This window comes from Tenrec ecaudatus, chromosome 10, assembly GCF_050624435.1.
Source record: "Tenrec ecaudatus isolate mTenEca1 chromosome 10, mTenEca1.hap1, whole genome shotgun sequence".
Classification (NCBI taxonomy): domain Eukaryota; kingdom Metazoa; phylum Chordata; class Mammalia; order Afrosoricida; family Tenrecidae; genus Tenrec; species Tenrec ecaudatus.
In genome coordinates, this window is record NC_134539.1 from 154,254,883 (window position 1) to 154,280,428 (window position 25,546).

At 60.2% G+C, this 25,546-nt stretch overlaps 1 protein-coding gene across 3 annotated transcripts; it reads right to left on the reverse strand.

Annotated features, from left to right (window-relative positions):
• Positions 1-547: 547 nt before the first annotated feature.
• RHBDF2 (rhomboid 5 homolog 2) lies at positions 548-24,962 on the reverse strand. Of its 3 annotated transcripts, none has more exons than XM_075562261.1 (19): positions 24,845-24,962; positions 12,897-13,043; positions 9,708-9,876; positions 8,406-8,533; positions 7,003-7,198; positions 6,717-6,914; positions 5,778-5,906; positions 5,422-5,540; positions 5,054-5,248; positions 4,582-4,693; positions 4,288-4,362; positions 4,043-4,204; positions 3,635-3,744; positions 3,456-3,519; positions 3,272-3,366; positions 3,022-3,097; positions 2,744-2,844; positions 2,453-2,606; positions 548-1,698 (listed from the first exon to the last, which is right to left on the reverse strand). In XM_075562261.1, exons 3-19 carry the CDS (start codon positions 9,852-9,854, stop codon positions 1,279-1,281), a joined length of 2,481 nt encoding a protein of 826 aa, XP_075418376.1. In that variant the 5' UTR covers positions 9,855-9,876; positions 12,897-13,043; positions 24,845-24,962; the 3' UTR covers positions 548-1,278. The 3 variants fall into 3 exon arrangements, with proteins under 3 accessions (XP_075418376.1, XP_075418377.1, XP_075418375.1); XM_075562262.1 differs by having other exon boundaries at positions 5,422-5,536; positions 5,783-5,906; positions 8,406-8,536; XM_075562260.1 differs by having other exon boundaries at positions 8,406-8,536.
• Positions 24,963-25,546: the final 584 nt, after the last annotated feature.

Sequence of the window (25,546 nt, forward strand, 5' to 3'; positions counted from 1 at the left end):
TTCCAGGAAGAAGCCTGGCTTGCAGAGGGTATTGGCCCTGGGGAGGGAGGTGTTGAGGAACTTCCCCACCCATCCCATGGGTGTCCTGTGCCCCACCTAGAACTCCCCTGACCACCCTCCTCTCCTAGCACACCTTGCTGCACCATTAAAATGGTCACTTCTGTTGGTCTCCATGGTGTGGTCTGAAGGATTGTGGGGGAGGGGTGACTTGGGGAAGGATAGTGGGGGTGTCTCCTCCTCTCATAGTAAATGCTGCATGGCCTTTCTCCCTGGGGCCATGTTGGCCAGTGCAGGCACCCCCACTCCAGGGGGGCCTCCCCTTACTGCCCCTGAGCAAAGGGAGGGCAGGCTGGGGCCTAGGGGGTGTTCAGGATCCATTCCATCCCCCTCCAGGGACACCTGAGGGCCTCTGGGTGATTCAGCTCCTGGTCCTGCCATATTCCCTGGTGTCCCTCTCTGTCCCTTTGGACCACTGCCCTGCCCCACCTGCCTCACCAAGAGCCCCCACTTCCCTCTCTCCCAGGCCCCAGAATCAGCCTTTCCCACAAAGAATATTTAATACCCCTGAGACATTGTCTAACATTAGCGTTACTCTTACAAAACCACAAAGGTAATATAAACTGTACAAAATCTCAACCAGCCCTGACCGGTCCCGCCCGCAGCAACCCGAGAGTAGGTTCCCGGGGTGACACTCTGAGGTGAGGGTGGTTTTGGGTGGCAGTTGGCACCAGCCCGGAAGGAGAGTGGAACACTGATGGTGCATGGGGCAGACGGGGCAGGGACCCAGAGTTCTCCCTGCTCCTTTTAGGGGGATGGCTGTTTGCTGACAACCCCTGGTACCCCAGCCTATGATCTGAGCTTCTCCAGCATGGTCCGATGTAGCTCAGAGCCCTCGGATGGACACAGACTGGATCTCACAGGGTGGGGGCAGGAAGGAGGAACAAGAAGGGGGCCCCTAGTGGGTACAGGGAGGCTGAGTGGAAGCCTGGGTTACCAGGCAGCTGCCCAGGACGAGGCCACCCTGGGCCAGCGCCATCCCTGGGAAGGGCATGTTCACAGTAATGGTGAGAAGGCACAGCAGAGTGGGGGCTGGGAGGTGCAGCAGCCCAGGAGCTGGACAACAGAGCCTGCCCCAGGATGTGGCCCCAAAGGAGGGCAGCAGGAAGAGGGCCGGGCCTGTGGGCAGCACTGCGGAGAGCCAGGCATTTCTACAGGAGGCCCACCTGCCTTATCAGCCAACCCCCCAGTCCCAAGTCCCATGGCAGCGAGGCAGGCGGGTCAGTGTAGCACCTGGTCTAGCTCGTACTTCTCACAGAAGTGGCTGGTGAAGGGGAAACAGGTGAGGTACTCAACCCAGGGCCAGTTGATTGGGTAGACGTAGAGCCAGATGACCAGGGAGGTGAAGAGGCCGGCGAAGACCAGCAGGGACACCAGGATGAGGACACGCTTGCGGTACTTGTCACTGGTGCCGAAGGTGATGTAGGGCAGGAAGGCGAAGGCCAGCAGCAGGCCGCTGAGGAAGCCGAAGATGTGGGCGATGTTGTCCACCCAGGGCAGGAGGCCGCAGACGAAGAGGAAGAGCAAGATGGCCGACAGGTTCAGGAAGGCCTTCCAGGGCCGCTCCAGCAGCTGCCAACTCTGGAACAGCTCCACAAAGAGGCAGGCGAGAAGGCCAAACTGCGAGCCGGCGGGGCCCACCTGCGGGCAGGTAGCAGGGGCTGAGTCACCGAGGCGCAGGGGACCCATGGCTGCGCCGGGGCTGCGGTGCCCATCCCTCTAACAACCACTGAACAGCCACGGGGCACCCAGCCATGGGCAAGGCAGGCCACCCAGGTGCTGAGGGCGGGTGGGTCAGTGCAGGACTTTCTCCGGTGCCATCTGAGAGTGGGGGATGGGGCGGAATCAGGGATCACGGTGAATCAGAAACATCAGCTGTTCCCTCTGAGGATTAAGGGAGCAGCCAATAAGCCTGGGCTTAGCATCGCCTGCTGTGGACCCAGCAAGTGAGAGAGGCAGTGGGGGCGAGTCCCTGGGCAGACTCCGGTGGGAGGGGACAGCACAGGCCGGGTCAGCAGAGCCGGAGAGTCTCAAGCAGCCTCAATCCCCTATCCTGGCTCAGCCCCCATCTCCACCGCCAGCCCCTACCTTTGTCCCTAGTCCCTACTCCTGCCCTCAGCCCCTACCCTTCACTCATCCCCAACCTCTGATCCTATAACCTACCTCCATCCCATAACCTACCCCTGCCCCCAGCCCCTACCCCTGCTTCTAGCCCCAGGCTGTAGTTCCCAGGCCAAACCCACCCTCCAGGCTATCCCCCCACCCCTAGGCTGTACCCCCACATAGGCTGTACTCGCCCCCCTGCTGGGCAGCACCTCCACATAGTGTATACCCCTGACCTCAGGCTGCACCCCCACTCCCAGGCTGTTCCCCCCCCCCCGTCCCTGGGCTGCACCTCTGCACGGTAGGGCAGGAAGATGGTGCTCGCCAGGTTGCCGGTGATGCCGCTGAGGATGAAGATGATGGAGATGCGATGCCAGCCGGCCAGCTTCTCCAGGTCCCGCAGGATGGTCATTTGGAAGACCACAGACACCAGGCAATGCACCACACTGGGGTGGGGACACACAGGACCAAGTATGGGCCTACCCGAGCGAGTGCCTGAACCTGAAGCCCTTCCTCAGAGGCCCAAAGGGCGGCCAGTGCAGGTGTTCCCAGGAGGCCGGGTGTGGCAGGCTGCGCCTCTTACCCAGCGTGCAGGAAGAGAGACAGCCAGAGGCGGTAGAACTGATCTGGGACCTCGGGGTTGAGGAAAGGCAGCAGCCCACACACCTTGTCCAGGCAGTGCACCTGGGGGACACACAGGGTGGTCAGTGCCCTGGGCTGGTGGCCCCCTAGGGAGAGGGAGTGAAGAGGGGTCCGTGCCCTTGGGAGGCACACACACTGCAGCAGTGAATGCCCGAGTCCTGGCTGCCCCCTGCCTCTTCCCCCACCCATGGGCTCCCTGCCCCCCAGTCCTTAGCTGACCTGAGAGCAGAGCGTGGCCCCCTCGTGGAAATAGCCGTGCATGAACTCACAGTACTCCCGCGTAGTGATCTCACAGCTGGGTGGGGGCGGGGAGGGCCGTCAGGTCCCGAGGACCCCCCCTTCTGACCCACCTCACCCCAGCCCAATGCCTGGTCTCAGAAGCCCTCCTGGTAGGAAGTGGGGGCCTCTTTGCAGAGATCCCAGCTGGCTCCCCACACCCTGGAGGAGCCTGTGGGCAGCGGCTAGTCACCTGCCCTTGGTGCCGATGCAGCAAGGCCGGCCCTTGATCTGGCAGTCTACATGCAGGAAGCCGGTGTGGTTGCTCTGGGCCTGGTCCGTGCAGATCTGTAGGCGGCATGGAGGCAGGGAGGCCCGTGCAGAGGCCAGGGCCCATCCCGTGCGCCCTCTCTTCCCCCTGTGCCCTGGGCACTCACCGGCCACTTGGTGATGTCGTCTGGCCAGATGTGAGCTCCACTGGAGGCAGGCTCCTCGCAGGTTCTGGAGGCAGAGGTCAGAGACCAAGGTCAGGGGCCACCTGCACCTATGTCCTGGGAGCTGGTACGGACACGGCGACAAGTTCCAGCCGTCCCTCTCTGGGGTCTGTAGGCCGTACCTGGGGTCCTGGTGACACACAGCTCCCGACGTCCGCTTCTGGCCCTGGTCAGACTTCTCCATGGGTGGCCCGGTGTCGTCTTGCCACTTGACAAAAGTGGCCAATGTCTCCTGGAGGACGGAGCGGGGTTGGTCATGTTGAGAGACTGTCATCTTGGCAGAGTGGGCAGGGGGTACCACCCAGGGCTGGGTTCCAGGTCCCCCCACCCCCACCCTGCCTTGCTTCTCTGGGGCTGGGGAGGGTACAGAGGAGGAAGAGAGGAGGGACAGGGACCACTGCTGATGCAGAGCCCTGGGGCTGCAAGGAGCATGGCCAGAGCCTGCCTCGGGGTGTGGTCAGGGCCATGGGCGTGGCAGAGGCGGGATCACGGCCAGGGTAGGGGCGGGACCAGGCTGGAAGGGCTCGCACCGAGCAGTCCTTGCGCTGAGTCTGGATGCAGCCCGAGTGGTCGTTCTGCACGCAGCAGCCCGAGTGCTTCTCCAGCTCCCGCTCCCTCCGCACCAGCGCCTCGATCTGCTGGTCCTTCCGGATGCAGGGCGAGAACTTGGCACCCAGGTGGATCAGGTCGATCTGTGGGAGGAGAGGCTGTGAGCAGGCCTGGGCCACGTCGCTGTGCCCTGTCTGGGTGGGCAAGGGGCAATGAGGGCCCGCACCGAGCTGGGGCCGATCCAGAAATTCTCCTGCTGGATGTACTTGACGCTCTCGTACACCCCTTTGTTCCGCAGCACCTGGCCAGGGGCAGAAGAGGGAGGGGAGGTGGAGAGGGTGAAGGGCCGCCGCCAAGCCCACCAGGGAAGTCCCAAAGCCTGGGTGCAGCAGGGCCCTTGTAAAGGGAGGGGTGAGTTTCTCCATCCCAGATTTCGCCGCCCCCCCAGTACCCTCCCACTTGGCGGCTGTGACGCTGAAGCCTCTGCGGGATTGGGACCCCGAGTCCGCAGCCCCCTCACCAGCTGGGTGGTGACGTGCTGCGCAAAGCCCACGGGCGCGATGCCGTAAGTACAGATCACCAGCAGCGTGATGATGATGTGGACGAAGGTCAGCCAATAGGTGAAGTAGGGCCTGTGGGCGGGCCCAGCGCGGTTTTAGCCAATCTTCTCCCTGGCCACACCCTGCAAAGGGCATCCCCGCACCCCCCCCCCCCCCCGCACTCCCCACCCCCATCTTGCTGGCGACAGGTTGAGCTGTGCCCAGGTCAAACCCTCCCTTCTCCTTCTGACTACATGTCCGTTGGTCATGCTCTTCCGCAGCAGTCCCCACACCTGTTACTAGGGGGGGTCCACTATCTATCGGGTGGCTGCTCTGTGAGTCGCTCTGCACCCCCATAGCAGAGCTGGGATGTGGGCGGGGCAAGGGGGGCATGCGCTATCCCACTCCTGCCTTGTGTGGAGGGGTGGACACGCGGGTCACTGCGGCGCTCACCGGTGGCTGTCGAAGCTCTCCAGCTGCCGCTGCACCGTGCTGCTGATGCTGCGGCGGTAGCTGCGGTTCAGCCAGTTGCCCACCACGCCCAGGCCGTAGTGGCGCTTCTTCCGGTCGAAAGCAAAGTGCTTCACCTTGGAAGTGATGCGCTTGCCGCGTCTGGCAGCCAGGTTCGGCATGCGGCCCAACTCCTTCCTGTAGCAATGGCACAGCTATGGCCAATGCCCTTCCCACAGAGCCAGCCCCCAAGGAGGCCCGGTGTGGGCAGCACCCTGGGGCGGGCAAGGGATGGGGATAGGTGTCGCCTTAGGGTCATGGGGCCCTCCCCCACCCCCTACTCCCCCCCAGGGAAGGGCCCCTGCACCCACAGGGGGATCTGCACGCCATCAGGGGAGACGGGGGAAGCCGAGTGTGGGATCCCCCGGAAGTAGTTGGCAGAGAGTGGGGGTGACTCAAACACATCATCGGGCATGGAGCTCATTTCTTCCTGGGGGAGAGGGCGGCACACAAAAAGAGACAGTGTAAGGAACCGCCAAGTCCTGTCCCAACACCCCCACTCAAGGGCAGGACTTGGCCAGGAGGAGGCTGTGCAGTGGGCCGGGCTGGTGGCAGCTACACTAGCAGTGCCACCTCAGGATCTCTCCCCAGAGCCAAAGTCACCTGGCCCAGCTCCCAGCCACCACTACCCCCTTTCCCCCGCCAAGGGCCCACACCCCATGCTTGCCTTACTAAAGAACGAGGAGTCGAAGGTGTCAGCCCCGTCAACCACGTCCTCATCCAGGAAGCTGGGGTAGGCGAAGCTGCGCTTGACCACCCAGCGCTGCTGCCCAGCCGCATCCAACAGGGAGCGGCCCTGGCAAGGGGCAGAGGCAGGGTCAGGACCTTGGCCCCTCCTGGCAGCCTGGGACCCCAGATCCAGGTTCTGCCCTGTCCCAACACCCAAGGAGTTGTCAAGCCCTGTCCCCCCTGTGGGGAGATGGTCCTGGGAGTCCGGGAAGAAGCCCCGAAGAGCTTCCGACTGGCCCTGAGGGAAGCACTCACCGTGGCCTGTTGTACCTCCTCCCTGGTGACCTCCTGCCCCACAGGCTTGGGCAGCCGGCATCCCTTCAGCCACTCTGAACCTCCCCCAAGCTGGCTGGGACGGCCCACACCCTCCCGCCAGTCTCAGGTCACCCCCCACCCCTTGTCTCCTGGAGTCACCCTTCCCCTCTCCTCAGACAGTTATCAAGCCTCCATGGCTGCCTGGTTGGTACCACACTTCCTGCACTCCAGGCACATGCAATTCCCTCCCTTCCTTTACTGGTAAGCTTTTTCTTTCAGGACTTAGTTCAAGCATCAGTCCCCAGAGGTCTCCGGGGAAACAGGCCCACTGCAAGAGACGGGAGTCCTTCCTCTGGGCAGGCGCCCTTCACTCTGCCCGGGGCTGGGTGCTCATCCAGGACAGTGACTCTTCAGCCCCAGCACACAGCAGCTGCTCAGTACGTGCACAGGGAGGAGTGGTAAGTGTGGGCTTCACCTGCCTGCCCAGCTTAGGTCACTGCAGACACCAGCTCTGAGAAGTGCAGGCTGGGGGTGGAGGAGGCAGGATTCCGGGAGGTGGGGGGACCCCTTGGGCCAGAAGGGGAGATGACCCTCCCTTTGCCTGAAACCCCCTGCCCCTGACCTTGAGGAGCGCGGCGGCAGCCTGGAAGCTCATGTGAGCCACAGACATTCTCTTGGGACGGAGCAGGTGGCCGGAGCGCACGCTGGTGAAGGAAGTAAGGGACAGGACACCTGGGGTCAGCGGTGGGTGCGGGCCGTGGGGCCGGTCCACCTCGTCAGGGTGGCGGAAGGCCCGGCCCCGGGCCAGAGGGTCCACGATCTGGGAGGCAATGAGGAAGGTGGTGAGTGGGGTCAATCTGGGCTCGGGGCGAAGTTGCTGGCTGCTCCTCTGACCCCTGGGGGCCCACCTTGGGCAGCTTGCAGGGCTTGGGAGACTCAGTGCCCTGGAAGGATGGCACCTCCTGGCTGGGCAGCTCCAGGTCGCGCTGGCACGAGGCCTTCAGCTTGCCGTAGCGCAGGCTGCAGTGGTGCAGGCTGCGGCGCTGCCAGTTCTGCCGCTTCCCCTCCCAGTCGCCGCTGACCCCGAACCACTGGGCGGTGCCCCTGCATGGGCAGACAGAGCGGGCACGTGAGATGGTCGAGATCACATGGCAGTGTCTCCGGGTGCACATGTGGGGAGTGTGTGTGTGAACACATGTGTGAGATAGTAATTTCATGGCAGTGCCCCCTTGTGCTTGTGTGCCGGTAGAGGTTTGTGTGCATGTGAACGTGCACATGCGTGAGATTGTGATTAAGTGCAGTGTCCCTGTGTGCACATGAACTCGCTATCATGCCAGGAGGGAGGCTCTGTGTGCGTGTGAGGTTTGTATGTGTGCACACGACTCACCACCACATGGCCGTGTTCACATGTGCTTGCATGTATGTGAGGGGTGTATGTGCACACATGAGATTGTGATCACACAGGAGTGTCCCCATGTACACGTGCATGTGAGCTGTCACATGGCAGTGTCCGTGCACGTGATATCACAAATCACATGGTAGTGTCTCTGGTGCTCATCATGCGTGTGAGGTGTGTGTGCATGGGCACCATATGGCAGTGTCCCCATGTGCACATACATGGGAGATCACAAGTCCCCTGTGCATGTGTGCACGTGAGAGGTATATGTATACCTAAGAGCCGGCTGCATGGCAGTGTCCCTGGGCGTGTACGGGAGTGACCTGCAAGTTGCATGTGTCTTGTGTGTGCAGGGGAGTGCTGTGAGAGCAGAAACACCCAGGTGCCCACGTGTGCATGCAGGGAGTGTGCGGAAGCATGATATGCACCTGTGTTCCTGTATGTGTACATGGAAGCAACACATGTGACATGCACACAGGAGGGAGTGACTATGAGTGTGACACACGTGTGTCCCTTGGTGTGCAGGGAAGTGACACCAGGGGCATGACCATGTATGTGCCCATGTGTGCTCACAGGAAGTGAGTGACTGGGAGTGTGACAGCATGTGCCCCTGGGTGTGCAGCAAAGTGGTGCCTGCTGCATGCTCACGTGTGCACACAGTGGCAACTGGAAGCGTGATCATGCATGTGCACACGTGTGCATCCAGGGCAGGTAGGGAAAAGCCAATGAGGGGCTGGCCCACCCATAAGGTTTTAGACCTGGGCTCTCTCAGCCACCACCCTGGGATGCCCCCCACTACCATACTCACACCCCTAGGCCTTGGGGCTTGCCTTGTGGAGAGGGTACCCCAGGAGCCCCCAGAGTTGGGTGTGTGTGGGGTGGGGTGCGGTGGGGGGTAACAACAAGGACACTCACTTGCGGATGCTCTGTGACAAGGAGGCCTGGCGGCGGAAGCCAGGGCGCTTCTCCGGGCCTCCCTCGGTCCATGGCCCCTGCGGCTCCTGCAGGCTCACGCTCTTCAAGTAGGCGGGGTTCTTGGGCCTCTGCTGGGAGGCGACGGGAGGTCAGGGGCGGGGGAGTCACGTGCAGGGCTGTGACCTGGGGAGGGTTCTGGTTGGGCCTCCCAATGGGAACACCCTGTGAGAACAAGCCTGTCCCCTACGCCCACCCCAGCCTCCCTTTCAAGCACAGATTTACCATTCCTAATGTCCGGTCATGCCTGGCATGCAAGCCCTCAGGCCTCAGCCAGTGAGCTTTGGTCACCCAACCATGACCTTGCCTGGCCTCGCATGTTCTCGGGGCTCTGAGGGTGAGCGAGCGGCCCAACACAGCACCCCTTTATGTCCCAAGCTGTGCAGGAAGCCCACGCTCTTTGGGGTCTCGACTCAAAGAGTCCTTTATGGAGGAACCAGGAGCTGTAGCACAGGGCCTGCGGCAGCAGCAAGGAACCCTGTCCCTACCGGCTCACTCGTCACGGGCAGCCACATTCCCCAGAAACACCCACAAAGCCCACCCCATTGACGAGTGGAGTCCGCCTCCTGGTGACCCCGTGTTAGCATGGGACTGGGCTCAGAGGTTTACGGAGCCCGAACCTTCATGGAAGCAGAGGGATAGGGCTTCTTATGCAGAACGACGGCTGTGGCGGGTGTCAGGAGCCATCGCGTCGGTCCCCACCCATAGCGACCCGTGCACAACAGAAGCAAACATGGCCTGGCCCTGCACCGTCCTCGCGATGGTTCCTGTGCCTGAGCCCGTGGTTACAGCCACAGGTCCATCCATCTCCTCCAGGGCCTTCCTCCCTCTCGTCCACCCCTCTCTCTACTTTACCAAGCACGGTGTCCTTCTCCAGGGACTTGTGTCCCTCGACAACATGTCTAAAGCACGTGAGACCAAGTCTCGCTATCCTTGCCTCTGAGCACTGCTGCTGGAGGGGTGGCAGTTGGTGGCAGGCTGTGGTGCCACCAGGCTGGGTTCAGTGGACACAGCAAATCCTAGGCTGTCCTCAGGCCCAGCGTGCTCTCTGGTCTCCTGGCCAGCATGGGATTAGCCTCCTCTCTGTCCAGGTGACGTGTCCCAGACCCAGGATGGTGGGGGCAGAGGCCCACAGGAACGGTGCACGCAGCTGCAGCTTGGAAGGGGACAGCTTTCCAGGAAGTGGAACCATTTAGGAGGTGACATCTCAGTGGCATGGGTCCCAGTGTCGGGGCGGCCGCTTACCTCAGGCAGCATGCGGTCTTGTTCGCCAGGGGGGACCGGGGCCTCCAGGGGCGGGATGGTGATGGACAGGTTGGGCGGCTTCCGGCTCTGCAGGCGGCTGCCAGACAAGGAGGAGACGCTCCCACTGTTCTTGTCGGCAGAGGCCATGGCGGGCAGGGAGGCTGGGGGACTGCAAGGAGACAGCAGGGGGGTGGGCACAGGTGCGGTGAGAGGGGGACGTGGTGACAGGGTGGGCAGCCCTGATCACCAACCAACCTGTGAGCCCGTGAACTTAACTCTGGAACCCAATGATACTATTCGTCAGAGTCACTTCTCAAGTGTTGGGGCAACAGAGGTACCAGAAGGGGGTGGCTCTAACAGAAAGCTTGCAGAGAACGGGAAAATCTGGGCTGGGGGGTACTGTGGGTTGGATTGTGTCTCCCCAAATGTGGGTTATAGATCTCATCCCCTAATTTTGTGGATCAAATCCATCCCACAGGGAAAGAGGGCTTTCTGGGTTAGGTCGGCGAGACCCTCTCCGGCAGAAGTATGGCAGGGATATAGATGGAGCAGCTCGGGCACGTGGAATCGTCGGAGATGGGGAGGGTAGGTCCTAGGCCACATAAAGATGCCAAGGAACAGAAGCTGACACGAGATATAGACTTGAGAGAGAGAGTGTGTGTGTGTGTGTTTGGTGGAGGGGGGCGGAGGGGGAGAAGCCTCCCTTGATAGCTAGCACCTTGAATCCATACTTCTGGCCTCCAAATCTGTGAGAAAATAGATTTGTTTGCTACAGCCACCCCCTTGTGGACTATCTTGTGGCAGCACTGGAGCAGGGAGAAAGGCCTGCTTTTGTTCCTCTTCGTTTGCATCCACTGGCAGGGAGAGGGAGGACCCCAGCTTTCCAGCTCCCTCCATTTCAGGTCTGACCATCTCAGACCAGACCCAAACCAAGTGGGGCAGGGGTTGGGGGTGGGGTGGGAGTCTAGGGAGGACCAAGGATGGGTTGGGAGGGCAGGTACTGCCGCATCAGCCTGGCTGGGGCGGGTGGGGCTACAGGACAGCTTCCTGTGGACAAAGAGCCACCTCTGCCTGTACCCTGGCCAGGGCATGGGCAAGGGTGGGAGAAGGGGCCAGGGCCACACAGACAGTGACCCCGGTCAGCAGGGACGGGCTGTGGGCAGAAGTGGAGGCTCCAGCTGGCTCCTGGAAGACAGTGGAGGACGTGTGTGTGTGTGTGTGTGTGTGTGTATGTGAGAGAGAGAGGTGCACATTACAGAAAATAAACAAAACCCAGAAGCATATAAAGCAGTCTGCCTCCTCCTCCAGAACAGAGCAGGTGTGTGCAGCCTGCAGATGTTTCCCCACATCTGGAAATGTGCCTAAGATGTTACACACACTAATACCTCACACATGCGCACATACAAGCTTACACACACTCACAGTAACCCTCTACCACCAAGCTAATTCCAACTCATAGGTGGTCCTATGTAGGGGCTTCTAGTCTTTACGGGGGCGGGCAGCCTCATCTTTCTCCTGAGCAGCAGCTGGTGGGTTTGACCCACCAACCTTGCCATTAGCAGTCCAGTCACTCATACGCACATGCATGTATGGTCACACACTCTTACACACACATTCGCACACTCAGACGCGTTCACCCATGCTTATAGTCATCCCTCCCTCATACACAGCTCACATGCTAACACTCCCATATGCTCACTCTCACACATATGGACTCGCACTCACACACATGCTCACGCTCACAGCTCACACATGCTCACACTCAGAATCTCACAGCTCACGCGTTCCCACACAAATGCTCAACACAAACATGCCCACTCATACAGGCATACGTGCACGTGCACACACAGGCCCACCCACACTCACCTATTCACAGTGAAGACATCTTTCCTGGCACCTGCAGAGACCCGCTCACTTCAGCCCCTGCTGAGGGGGGTTTACAGGCTCCCTGGGTCCGAAGCCCGTACCCAGCGGGCACGGAGCCCTGGCCCCTGCTGCTCATCCCGCTCCTTTGAGAATTCTAGAAGTGGGAGTGCTGGGCGAAGGGCGTGAACACCCTGACTCTCAGTGGCTCTGCCAATGGCCATCCGCCCTGGGTGGGGGTGACCCTGGCTCCCTCGAGCCGCCGCATTAACTCCCTTTATCCTGATCTTCATCTCCTGCCCTGTGACCTTTCTCTGGCTAAAAGGCTCAGCTCCCCCCTTCCCCCTCCCACAGCTCCCTCCCCCACTGCAAGGCCAGGGACTCCACCTCCACCCCTTGCCCCAGACAGAGGGCATGTGGGGCCAAGGCACTGGGGGGGCGGCCGGACAGAGCAGCAAAATCTGCAAACAGCTGCAGTGGATTCTGACGTGCACGCGGCGGGGTCGGGTCGAGCCTGCCTGTGCTGCTCCGGGGGATGGTCAAGGCCAAGCGCTCTGGGAACCAGGCCACCAGGCCTCTATCCCAAGGCACCTCAAACCAACCTTTCTGCTTATGGTCACGTGTGGCTCCAGAGGGCGGCCACCTGATTCTGTGCCTGTCCCTTTCCCTCCATTGTGGGCCTGCACCACCAGCTGCGCCTCCAGCAGGTCCCCCAGTCCCCCGCCCTCCACTCAGCACAGTCCCTCCCTGCTCAGCTCCCCCACGACTGACTTCCTGTCCTCCACGTCCACACGTCTTACTGGGGCTCCAGGCCTCCCCATGGCCCCTGCCCGAGGCCTGATCCAGAGCTGGCAGCCAGTGGGAAGCAATGGTTACCACACAGGCTGGGAGGGCGCGGTCCTGAGCCCGTCTGTGCTTGCTAGTGGGGCTCGTCACCCGGCTTCGCACCAGGCCAAGGGCTGACAACGCTGTCTCCCTCTGAGAGGCATCCTGAGGACAAAGGCACATGTGCATGTCCACCTCTTAGACAGGTGTTCTCTGAGAGGTAGCCACTCCCTGTGCTGCTGCTACACACACACACACACACACACACACACACTGTCACCTGGACTACGGGCAGCCTCAGCAGGTGCCCTCAGAGACCTCTTGGGGCTGGTCATTGGCCCCGCACTGCTCTCTGACTTGGCCTTCTTCACTGGTCCAGGTTTTCTACCTGGGCCATCGCTGTGTCCTGCGGGCTGGCCTCAGGAAGCAGTGAGATGCACGTGCAATGGACCGAAGGAGCCGGTGCCCTGGCCCAGCGCTGGCAGCCACCCAGCACCCTACCTGTAAGCGTGTGCAGCTGGGCTGGCGGCGTCCTCTGGATGCAGGGGCACACAAGCGTTGGCTCTGCAGAGAGGTGGACGGACGGACAGTGGGTGGACAAATGGCCAGGCTCCAGGTCAGGCAGGGCAGCCTGGTTGCCGCTCACACCTGTGGGAATGGAGGGAAGGGCAGGTTCAGGGGAGAAGGTCGTGACCCTCTGGGCGCTGGCTCTTCTGCCTCGGTCTCCTTATCTGTAAAAGGGGGACCATCCCACCTGCCTCACGGGGGTGGGGATAACAGCAGTAAGCCCCTCCTCTTTCCAGAGTTCCCGAAGTGTCACACAGCCACGGTCACACTCAACCTCCTGGAAACGTGCCGCCTGGAGCGTGGCTGCGGGGGGCTGGTACCCCAGGTGCCCGGGTCACTCACTGTGTGTGTTTTGTCTTTTCTGTCTCAACAGGACAAGGACAGAAATGTTTCACTTGGAAAATCAACAACAAAACACCCAAAGGGTTGTTGGCTGCCTTCTGACTGCGTTTATTTCCAATTTAAAAAGCCAGATAGCCCGGGCGATGTTCAAATGACCTGGAGACTTCTTGAGATAGTGAAAAACCAAAACCAACACCAACTCACTGCCGTCGCATGGGTGCCGACCCCTAGTGACCCTCTAAGGCGGGGTGGAGCTGCCCCTGTGGGTTTCTGAGACGGTCACTCTTTACGGGAGTAGGAAGCCTCATCTTTCTCTCACGGAGCTACTGGTGGTTTTGAACTGTCGGTCACACAGATCGCAGCCCAACACGAAAGCACTCTGCCACCAGGGCTCCTGCCAGATCCTAAAGGCAGTGTGCTCAAGTGACCTGGAGGGAAATATGGTCAAGTATCCCTGTGGTTTTCAAACTAGGTTCCTTCAGGTCTGGGATGACCCAGAGGAGTCTGGGGTGAGAGGAATTGGGGGCAGCTCTGGGTCCCCCCACACCCTTTGGCAACAGCCCTTGTACTTTACACACTGGGATGGGGTCTGATATTGCTGGAGCCCCCACCTCCAGGTGCTCGGGAAGAGAGGAGCACACGGGGGCAGGGGTGGACTGAGAGGCTACCTTGGAGAGCAAGGGAGCCCTGGGCTAGATGCTGCTGTCCATTTGAGGTGGACCTCCAGACTCGGGCATCACATTCCACCCTAAAGAGCTGGGGAGCTGGAGTCACCCTCCAGAGCCACCTGGTGTCCGGACGGGACCTTCTACGAACAGGGAGCCTCCTGAGGCCACTCAGCAGCTGGAGCTGTGGCTGGTTCCGGCTTCCTTCTTCCCTGGCTACCCAGGGGGCCAGTGCTGAGACAACAGCCTCACTGGGCCTCTGCCCTCCACTGGGGCAGGGGCAGGAAGAGGGCATCGAGCGGGCATCGCCCTGAGAAACCAGTCCCCAGAGGGAGGCTCATGGCAGCTGAAGAAGGTGGGTGGGGGAGGGGGAACTAGGACCCGGCTTAGTTAGGCCACAAAGCAGGTAGGAAGTATCCTTCTGGAACTTAGAACTGAAAACACCCACCACCACCATCAAGTCAGAAGCACTGCCCACCAGATAACCCAGATCCGCACCCCTTACCCACCTCTGAGGCCCTGAGCCTGGCAGGCCGACTCCGCCTCACTGGTCTGCCCCAGGGCTGCTGCTCTTTCCAGGGAAGAAGAATGGAAGCACTCCAGGAAGCCTGCCTGGTCACTACCTTCCACAACTGCTTCCTCACTTGCCCGCTCACACCTCACCCTGTCCACTGGCAGGTGCCCCATTCCTGGGTGCACAGGCTCTGGCATACTCTAAGCTCCACTAACAGCTCACATGATGTACCCCAACCCTGCCGTCAGCCCAGGAAGCAGCCCTGGAAGCAGCTGTAGGGTGCCGCTGGCCCCCACCCCCCACCACACCACACCCACTGCAGGTCCCAAGAGAAGGGACACTGTCCCAGATGTAGCCACTGGACTTCTTGTCTCTCCAGGCCTTCCTACCACGTCCTTCCGCAGGCCAAGCTGCTCCGGAGCCGGGACCCTTGACCGGTGCTCACCAGCCCACGGCAGAATCAGACACAGTCCAGGGAGACAGTTAATGCTGGGGCAGTACTGGGTGTCCTTGGGGGGTGGGAGGGGGTCTGGTTGCAGAGAGTAGGATCACCTTTAGGGGGCAGTAGCAGGAACCCTGGTGATGTAGTGGGCTGCGATCCGCATGGTGGGCAGTTGGGATCTACTAGCGGTTCTATGAAAGACTAAGCTTTCTACTTCTGTAAAGGGTTGCGGTCTTGGAAGCCCACAGGGGTCGCTGTGAGTCGGCACTGATTGCTTACAGGGAGAGCAAGAAAGTAGATGGCGACTAACCAACCCAAAAGTCAGAGGTTCAAACCCACCAGCCGTTCTGCCAGAGGAAGAACGGGTAATTGCTTCTGTAAAGATGTACAACTCCTGCAAGACATCGCTGCTGACAAGGCTACGCTACAGCCCTGCGCTGGAGGAGCCATGTGGAGACCCACACCAGCACTGAGAGGCTTCCAGCACAATTGGATCCACAAGACTTTCCATCCACTGGCCTGTGATCTTTCTTCCTGCATTCGGCGTCACTTCATGTGCTGTGTGCGTCTGAAGAATTTATAAACTGGTTACAGACATATGGGCTAATATCGGATTTATGGACTTGCTCTAGACTGGGCTGGGATGTTTTCTTAAAGTACAATTGCTCTTTGATATAAAGCTCTTACTTATTTTTAAAAAATTGTACACCCTTGGAAACCCTATGGGGCAGTTAGCTGTACTCGGTCCCAGGGTGTTTCGAGCCAGGAGCCTTGGTGGTATAGTGGGTTATGTGTGGATTGCCAACCTCAAAGTCAGCAGTTTGAAACCACGAGCTGCTCCAGGGGAGAGAAAGGAGGCTTTTTAGTTCTCTTTGAGAGTCACAGTCTCAGAAACCCACAGGGGCTGTTGTACCCTGTCCTGTCGGGTCGCCGTGGGTCAGAACTGGCTGGGTGGGGGTGTTTGGTTGGAGTGTAGGTCTGCAATCACACGAGGACAACAGGTTTCAGCAAGGGTCTGGCGTGACAAGCCACAGCCCGTAAGGATGTATGTCCACATACACCTTCCACACGTATGTGCCCAGACATGTGTACATACACGGTACAGTCTCCTGGGAAGTGAGCAGCTGGGCTTGCTGCCGCCTCTGTCACTGGCAGAAATGGGTGGCGGGGGAGAACAGGTGGACTAGAAGCCCAGCCAGTGCTGGAGTCTCCGGAGGGGACATCAGTGGGCTGGTAGGTGCCCGGGTTGGGGGCGAGACCAGAGCCCTGCTACGTGGCCCCACCCAGGACTTATCTACCGCCCCAGAGTGCTTGCTCACTCAGGAAATTGTGACATCCTGGGACCAGGCTTCCTGTGGGCCAGCCAGTCACACCCACTGCCCTCTGGGAGGCCCCCAGCCTGTCGCAGCCCGAGGGTCCACAGCCACTGCCCTGGATGGACTCAACTCAGCAGGGGCAGACCGGAAAGGGGCCTCCAGCCAGCCTCAGAGGAGGGCCTAAGACTGGGGGTGGGGTGGGTGGAGCTTAGGATGGGGCACCTGCTTCCTCTTCCTTCAGGGTGGGGTCTGGCATGGGGTGGGCAGAACCAGAGAAAAAGGGCAGGGCAGCACTAGATTCAAGGCCCCCCCTCGCCCCCCGCCAGAGGTCCTGCCAGGCTCCGCACTAGCTCTCAGCTTGCCAGCAGGCAGGGTTGGGAGTGGCCGGGGCAGAATGCAGGCTCAGTGCAGTCGGCGGGAGATCCGGTTTGTCCACAAAATTGGCTGAGCACACCGGGTCAGGCTCTGTCCCAGCAGAACGAGGGTGGGCAGGGTACCCTGGGAGGGGTCCAGCAGTAACCATCAGCAGCCCTTCTGGGGCAGGGGGCTGGAGCGCCTCCTCCCCATACTATACTCATGGGCACAAACCCCCCACCCCATCATGATCTGCTATATTGAAGCACCTGACTGAGCTCTGCCCTCTCCTGCCTGCCACCAGTGCTCCCTGCCCCAGCAGCTTTCTGGGGTTCCCTGGACTGGCTAATAACCAGTGGGCACCCCCAGTCCCTGACTGCTAGATGCTGTGTGTGCCTGGCAGGGGCAGGGATCCAGCAACTGTAGTCCCAGAGTGCAGGACCCTGACACCTGCCTGCCTGCACTGCGCCAGAAAGGACGGGAGCAACAGGGACGAGCAGCCCCACCCATTCCCGAGACCCAGGAGGCACTTTACTAGACAGGGCTAGGGAGTGAGAGGTCCCGGCACTGCCCACATCCCCAAGTCATCTGGACCCAGGGTGCGAAGGACTGAAATGTGATCCGTGGGATGACTTCGAGCCCGGCCAGGGCCCGAGTCAGCAGAGCTGTCGCTGGAGAGTGGACCATTGGGGTCAGGCTGAGGTCCAGGGCTACCCGGGAACCTGTCTGTCCCCTGCTGAGTCACAGTGTGACGGGTGAGGGCTGGGCCCAGGAAATGCTCCCTCCTTTCCCCTGCTTCCCAGGCACAGAACCGAAACCCCATTTTCCCTGCCCGGCCCTTCTGGAAAGGAGATCATTTTTAGAAAGCGGAAAAGAGGAAGCTGCCTGGCCACAGCAATCCTGCTCAGCTGGGCTAGGGGTGGCCCCTGCCTCCCCCGCCCCCCACCCCAAGGAGACCGGAAGAAGCCTGGTGTGAAAGTCCCCCAGACCCCTGCAGCACCATGACTCAGTCCAGCAAGCATCCAGCCACAGATCCTGGCCCCATGACGGTGGGGCAGGGTGGGGGTGGGGGGAACAGGGCCCTGGGCAGGAGCCTGGGGGAGTGGGAGCAGGACAATGGGGAGACGACCCTGTTGGCACATCAGTGAAGCAGTCTGCTGCCAGCCCGGAGGCTGGTGACCAGAACCCTGACACAGAAAGCCTGGGTGACCTGCTTCCAGGAAGGGCAACAGTCGGGACAGCCAGCTTCCAGGAAAACCGTTGACTCAGAACCCCATGGCACCCAGGAGGCAAAAAGGAAGAGATGGGTGAATAGTCCATCCAGGAAGGAGCCTGGGGGTGTCAGCGCAGGGCAGGTACTTCCCCAGAGAAGCAAGTTGGCATTTACAGAGCCCAATCCGGCCCAGCTGGGAGCTTCTGCTTCTCCTGCCCTGCACCCCCTTCACCCTTTGAGGGTTCACCCCCACCCAGTTCTTGAAAGCACCGTGGATTACCCCCCCAAGAAAACAAACAAACACAGATGAGCCAGAATGCTCCTTAGAGGGAAGGATGCTTGACGTTGGACATGTTATCTGGAGAGACCAGCCCCTGAAAAAGGACACCGTACCTCCTGAAGTAGAGGGTCCGCAAAAAAAGAGGAAGGCCCTCGATGAGCTAGGCTGACACAGTGCCCTGGTGGCCGTGTGACCGTGGACAAGCCACTTGCCCTCTCTGGACTGCTGTTGGCTTATGTGTGAAAGGCTGAGCAACATCTCAGGGGGCTTTGTCACCCTTAAACCAGGACCCCCCCAGGAGCACCATCCCTAAAGAGTGGCAGGTGCTGTGTGCAGGGCTGCCCACATGTGCTGCCCTTGAACCACACACCCCCACCCCCACTGAAGGCATAGGGCTACTGTGAACACAGACCCTTCAGCAAGGAGGGAGCATGCCAGGCAAGCAGTTCTGGGCTTGTAAACAGTCATTAGGGAGCTAATAAACCGGATTTCCCGGAATCCTGCCCTCAGGCTGCTACTTCCCTGGAAGAGACAGGACAGTAGCCAGGGCTTCAGGGAACTTGGAGGTCAGATGGGCCATCCAACAGGTCGCTCCTGCCTGTCCCCATGCAATGGGGCAGAGTGAGTGTGAGCAGGCCTGGGAGCAGAGACCAGGTTCCTGGGGGGTGGGGTGCACATGCACAGGGGGTGCAGCCTGTACCAGGTGACACTATCCCAGGGAGGGACACCCGAATAACTCTACCATTTTTTATACTGTTTTGGCAGGAATGTATTAGTTTTATACAATTATCTCTGCACTTAATTCTACTACACTTGATCTTAGCCAAGAGGCCGAGAAGCGATGCACTTAATTATAAGAGTGCCCCTCCCCCCAAAAGAAAAAGGGCCAGCTTGTGTGGGTAATAAACCCACAAGGGTAAACCAGGAAAAATAAACTCACTGCCATCGAGTTGGTTTCAATTCATAGTAACTCTATAGGGCAGGGTAGAACTGCTCCTGTGGGTTTGTTTCCAAATCTGTAGCTCCTTATGGGAGTAGAAAGCCCAGTTTTGCTCTTTCGGAGCAGCTGGTGGTTTTGAACTGCCGACCTTACAGTTGGCAGCCTAAAACATAATCACTCTGCCTCAAGGGGCTCCTCCCCCAAAGGTTAAAATACCAACAAACTCATTGCCAATGAATCGATTCTGACTCAGAGGGAGCCTATAGAGCAAGGTAGAACTGCCCCCCGCCCCCCGGTGGGTTTATAAGACTAATTCTTTAAGGATCACGGACAGGCTGCTTCTCTCTCCTGTAAAGCAGCTGGTGATGTCTAACTGCTGACCGTGGGGCTAGCAGGGCAGTGAGCGGCCACTGTGCAGCCAGGTTAAAACTTCACTCCCCCCCGCCCCCCGGTAAAGATGTTTACTTTGGGGGATGACAATTATAAAGAGAACAGAGCATTATTTTAAAATAGCTAATTTTCCTCTCCTCCTAGAAGCAAAGAATTTTTCTTGAAGATTCCAGAGTGTGGGGCTCCTGGAAGTGAAACTGTACTGATCGTGTGGCTATCCTTATACCTGAGCTTCTAGGAAAGCTCCAGTTTGAACCTTCTATGGGGCTTGGGTCAGAGCTGTTACTACTCTGCAATGACAATGGCAATGGCCCTCGGGAAGAACGTCGCTTCTTCAACAAGGCATTCCAAGCGCGTGCTGTCCTGATTAGTGACCTTTCCTGGGAGGTTAGCTGCAATGCCGTGAGTATTTGTATTTGTGAACTAATGAAATGAACTAATGAGAATGAAATGCTCGTTAGAGGTAACGAAATAGGGAACAACATTCAAGGTTTCTGCTGAGCTGTCAACAATGTGACTGACGATGTGTGACTCAGGGCGGAGGACCAGCTTACAAAACGACTGTGTTGTTACCAGTCACAGCGCCCAAGAAAGGTTACTTTTGAACACGTGGAACGCTGTCCACCACAGAGAACCCCAGTGGCTGTGTTGGGCTGCTAACTGCAGTTTGAAGCCAGCCGCCACTTCACAGGACAAAGAGGAGGCTGTCCACCTCCATGAAGGGTCAGATTTGGGAAAACACAGGGGCACTTCTACCCTGCTCTCCAGGGTCACCACGAGACAGAATCGACTAGGCAGCGGCGAGTCTGCATTCGCTGACTAAAACGGAGGACACACATTCCTAGGGATTCCGTATGGAGTCCTGGTGGGGTAATAGTTACTCGGGCTGAGAGCGGAATGGTCGGCAGTTCAAAACCCCGAGGGAGAAAGACTGGGCTTTCTAGTCCGGTAAACAGGACAGTCTTGGAAACCCACTGGGGATCACTGCAAGTCAGCACTGACTGGATGGCAGGGAGTGAGAATTCCGTCTGTATCAGAATCGGAGGGATCCCCTGGACACAGGTGGGGGTGAGTTACACGCGGTGCCACCACTGCGAGGCCCCCATGCTAAGCTTAGCCAGCCACCTGCAGAGGCGCTGAGGTTTAGTCACCACTCTGAAGCCTCAGTCTCCTCTGCTGTGAAGTGGGACAACACCCTACTAACCGGACGTCCCACCAAGGCGAGGGGTGATCATTGAAGGTGGGGAGGAGCCAATAGTGGATCACCTCCTTTCCTGCTGGCCACCTTCGCTCACCTGATCCCCTAGGCTGAGCTAAGAGGCCCCATTTGACAGATGGGGAAACTGAGGTGCAGAGTTTGGAAGTGAAGGGGCTGCGGATGAAGGCCACCCCTGAAAGGAGGAAGGCAAGAGGATGGGCCAGGGCGGGCACCTCAGAGCAGCTGGGGTGGTGCCAGAGTGAGTGTGGGGAGCAGAACCTTTGACTCGCAAGCCACCCCGATACCACCCTCTGCCCCTCCCTCCAGCAGAAACACACTTCGCCAGGGGTGTTCACAAACATTATCTCATGCTGTCTGCAGTGGAAGGAGGTGGGTGGGGTACGCATCATTAACTTCATTGACTGATAAGGTCTTAGAGCTTAGCCACCCCCATCCTGCTCCTCCCAGCCCCCCGCCCCACGGGCTGGTCCCACCCTGGAGACAGCAATGTGGGAAAGTCAGGAGAAAGGGAAGTCCTGCTGGACAAGGGGATGGGCGCCAGATGGCCCACTGCAGCAGGATGCCCCTGGCCCAGGAGTGAGGCCGAGGGGGAAGCAGGGGAGGGGCTGGACCTGGTAGATCAGGAACCCCTGGGAGAGGGACAGATGGCCGGTCCCACCCACCTTGTCCCCAGACCGGACCGCTTCTACAAAGCCATGAAAACAGCCCTCTGCAAGGAGCTCTCTGCTGGTGTCACAGCTGAGGGGCTCAGATGCTGACCAGTGGGTGGTTCGAACCCACCACCCTCTGGCTCTGCAGAAGAAAGACCAGGTGACCTGCTCCCAGAGAGGTCACAGCCTGAAAAAGCCAGTGGGGCAGGTTGCTGCGAGGAGGGATGGACCACCATTCTGGGGGCAAGAGCCCCCCCCCCCGCAGTCCTCACCCCCAAACAGCCTGTGTAAAGACACATAACAGTCATGATAGTCACCGCTGCCATGTTCTGCCGCAGCTGGCTTGCTGTTACACGTTCTCAACCCTCGAAGCGGGCCACTGGGGAAACTGAGGCACGACCACTTACGTAACACCCCTCCCCCTGCTTAATGAGCACACGCTTGCTGACCACTGCGCCTGCTGGTCTCTGGGTTATACTTCCTGGCTCCCCAAACTTGGAAGCCCTCCTACCCCACCCACAGAAGGAGCCCTGGTGGCACAGAGGGTTAAGTGCTGGACTGCCAGTCAAAACCCACCACAGCCTTGGGAACCCCAAGGGACAGTTCAGTTCAAGTTTTCCCAGCATGCTCTCTGTCTCCCCCAAGCCCTGACCGGCCCCCTGTCTACATGTCCCACTCAGCTCACACCCCAAGGGACAGGGGCTGTGACGCCTGCGCTGCTAGCCCCTCGACGGGTCCCTGGAGGAGTGGACGCAGCAGGGCTCGTTCTTGCAGGTGAGAAGGAAAATCTGCCTTCCCTGCAGCTGGGCGTCCACCTCCCCTGCGAATACGCAGTCATGTGACGCCCACGGGAGAAACGCTCTCCCCATGAAGGGCTTGGCCACCGCGTGTGAGGTCAGCCTGCACTTGACTGTCTGTCTGCCTGTCTGCCGGCTGGCCGCCCCTCCCCCGCCTGGCTCAGCTGGGAAGGAAACTGGAAGCTGCTTCCGCCAGGCAACTGCAGACAGCAGCTGAGCTCACCCTGGGAATCCCCGCAGTGGCCGCTGGGCCTCTCTTGGAGCCAGCTCCTAAGTGGGTGAGTGTGGTCTGGGCCGGGGGTGGGGTGGTGGTGATGCCCTGCAGAGAGCAGGCTGCGGCCTGGGGTCTGCCTCTCCCCTGCGGCTACACCTGGGGAGCAGGAGGCCTCAATCCGCTAGCACTGGACGGACACAAAGGTCAGGCAGGTGGCTCCTCCAATTCCCTACACACACGCGTGCACACACCCTGGACTTCTTCCTGCTGATCTGGGGTAAAGTTGACACAGCAAGTTGGACAGCAACCCAGCAGAATCAGCACAGGCCACCCACCTCCTGCTGCAGGGTCCCCCACCAGCCATTTAGGATGGAAATTAGGCCTACCGTTTCCCAACAAGCATCTCTGGGTGACGCCCACCGCTAAGCACTCCTGCAGGTAAGCTTGGTGGTTTGAACGCAGCGGCCCCTTGGAAGAAGGGCCTAAGATCAGTTTCTCCAAGCTTAACTCCGCTCATACAGGGTCACCAGAGTCAAGAGCGACTCCCTGGTGGCTGGTCAGGAGCTCTGGTAGTCCCTCTCCTGGGCAAGGCTGAGGCTCAGACATGAGGCCAGTGGCAGGAGGTGGCAGCTGGTGGCTCCTGCATGGGGCTGTGGCATGTGGCTTCAGGGCCAGGCCCTGAGGGTGGGAGGTGGGGTTCAGGTGCTGCTTACGCCTGTACAACGTAGGGTGGGGTATGAAGGAAGGGCTCAGCCCATGCTGTCTGGGGGCCACACAACCTCAGGGGCCAGCCCAGCCTTTGCCAGCTAGCCCACCAGCTGCCTTCGAACCCCACCATGGTGCCCAGAAGGTGGTCTCCAGTTCTGGGAGCTCTGGAACCACAAGTTGGGGTACTGTGTGCTGTGAGGACACGGGGGGTGCTCTCAAGACAATGTAGGTAGCCTGGGTCCCTAGAACAGACATGGCTGATTCATCTGACTGTGCCCACCCTGAGAGCCACCCCCTCCTCTTCTCCTGCCCTCAACTCCAACATTCCCTGTGGTCCCTACCTGCAGGGAGCAGGAAGTGCAGGCCCGCCTGGGGGTCCTGCAGACGCAGTGCAGGAAGGGAGAGGAGTGGGGGACACAAGGAGGGCAGCTGAAGCCCCATCATTCTCCAATGTTAGGTTACCGGGGTCCGTAGCTGGAGAGCTGAGCTGTGTGCTCACACAGAAGGGAAAATTCCAGCAGGTCTCATGGCGTCAAGGCCCCCCTCCCCCAGCAACCCCGCTGGAAGAAAGTCTGTGGGAACACAGTTCAGTGTCCCCCTCTGCCCCCTCCCCCATGAGGGGGGATGCCTTGGGGGCAAAGAACCCCAGAATTGAGGGAACCACGGCTTCCCCCACGACACCCACACCTGCTTTGCGAAGGGCTCCCAGTGGAAACAGAAGAGGCCAGCTCACACCTCTGAAGCCCGGGTTCACATCACATTCAGACATTCCGGTTTATCCCAAGCTCCTCCCCTAATTCTGGGGAAATGGGGGTGGGGTGGGGGGAACAGTAATTTGAATCCAGTGCTGTGGCAGCAGCTTCCAAAGCCACTTTCTCTGCCTCAGCATTGTGGCCTCAGATGTCGGTCACTGGCTTGGCGTGGGGGCGTGGGGACTGACAGGTACACCAGAGGGGACAGTAGCACTCACCCCATCTCTATTTTGTAACCACCCAAAATAAATGTCTCCAAACCCCACCGCCCGCTCCCCTGGGTTTCGGGTCTATCGCTCCTCAGGACACCAGACCACCTCATCTGACCTTGAGGTTAGCACCGCTCCCCACCCCCCTCCCCCAGGGCTCCGAGAGAAATATCTCCAGGCCTTGCCAATGTCCCCAGGTGGGGACCCCGGTTCCACATGGACGGGCGTGGGGGTGGGGTGTGTATAACATTACAAATGCCAGGATCAGGGGATTGCTACTAAAGGAAACATACCAGGGACCCCAGATCCAGCCATGACACAGTGACCAGTCCACCGGTTGGGGGGGTAGTCTATGCCCCTGGACCTATCTCAGGTCCAGGGGCTCTCAGTCCAGGAAATCTGGACTCCTGGGTCCAATTTCCGAGCTCCAGGGGGCTCGCTGAGCGGCCCCTCACTCCTACCCCGATCGGGTTACTCCTCGCGGGGGGCGCAAACTTCGCCCTGGCCCCAGGCGCTCACCCAGGGGGCAGGAGAGGAAAGGAGGGTCTGAATTCCCCGGCGGGACTCAGTGAGGGAACACGGTGCTGGCCCCAGGACGCTCTCCCTCCTCCGGGGTTTGAAACTTCTGCCCCACGCTGATCCCCCGACTTCTGGGGAGCGGTGGCCCCGGACCTCCGAAGTTTCCCGGGCGCCTCCCCGTCCAGCTCCGGCTTCCCACCCGGCCGGTACCCACGTGGGCCCCGAGGCTCGCAGGGCGGGCGCCCTCGCCGACCGCTCCAGGGCGCACACCACCCAGCGGCCCGGGCTCGAGGCCGGACCCCCTGCGCCCGCGGCCCGAGGCTGTGCCGTCCGCCCGCCCTCCCGGCGCCCCGCTCACCTCCCCGCGGCCCCACGTCCCGGGGCCGCAGCTCCGAGCAGCTACGCCGGCGAGCGCTGGGCGGCGGTCCTAGGGGCGGGGCCGAGATGCCCCGCCTCTTCCCTACCTGAGCGCGGGCGGCCCGGGGGCGGGGCCATGCAGCCCGGGGTGGGCCATACGGTCCGGGGCGGGGCCAGGCTGCCCAGGGGCTGGGCGGAGTCCCGGGTGAACCCGGAAGGCAGCGTCCACCTGGGCGTCCCACTGCTCCATGTGGGACCCCCATTTATTCGCCGCAGGCTGGGCACTTAGGGTACCTTCCTTCCAGCTCCCTGCAAAATCCAGGTCTGAGCTGCCACTCACTCCTCCAAGAAAAACCACGCAAACACCCCGATAACAATAGCCCCTCACTTCTCCCTCCAGCGGCCCGGTCGTTACGCCTGTCTCCCCGTCTTCGCAGGCCGGGACCTCTGCCTGCAGCACATTCGGAGGGAGCAAACCCTCCTGGAAGCCAGCCAGATGTGAAGTGCTTTCATCCGCGCCTTGATGTTCCAGGAAGTGGATACCGGCATTGCCACCTCTGCTTTAGTTCCACGGGGCTTCCAGGCGGCCAGTCTTTACAGAAGCCCTCTGACACCTCCTTAGGAGGCTGCCACATCAGCTGGAGGCGAGGGTCACCCAGTCAACCTTTCAGTTAGCGGCTTAACAACTGCACCAGCAACCCAA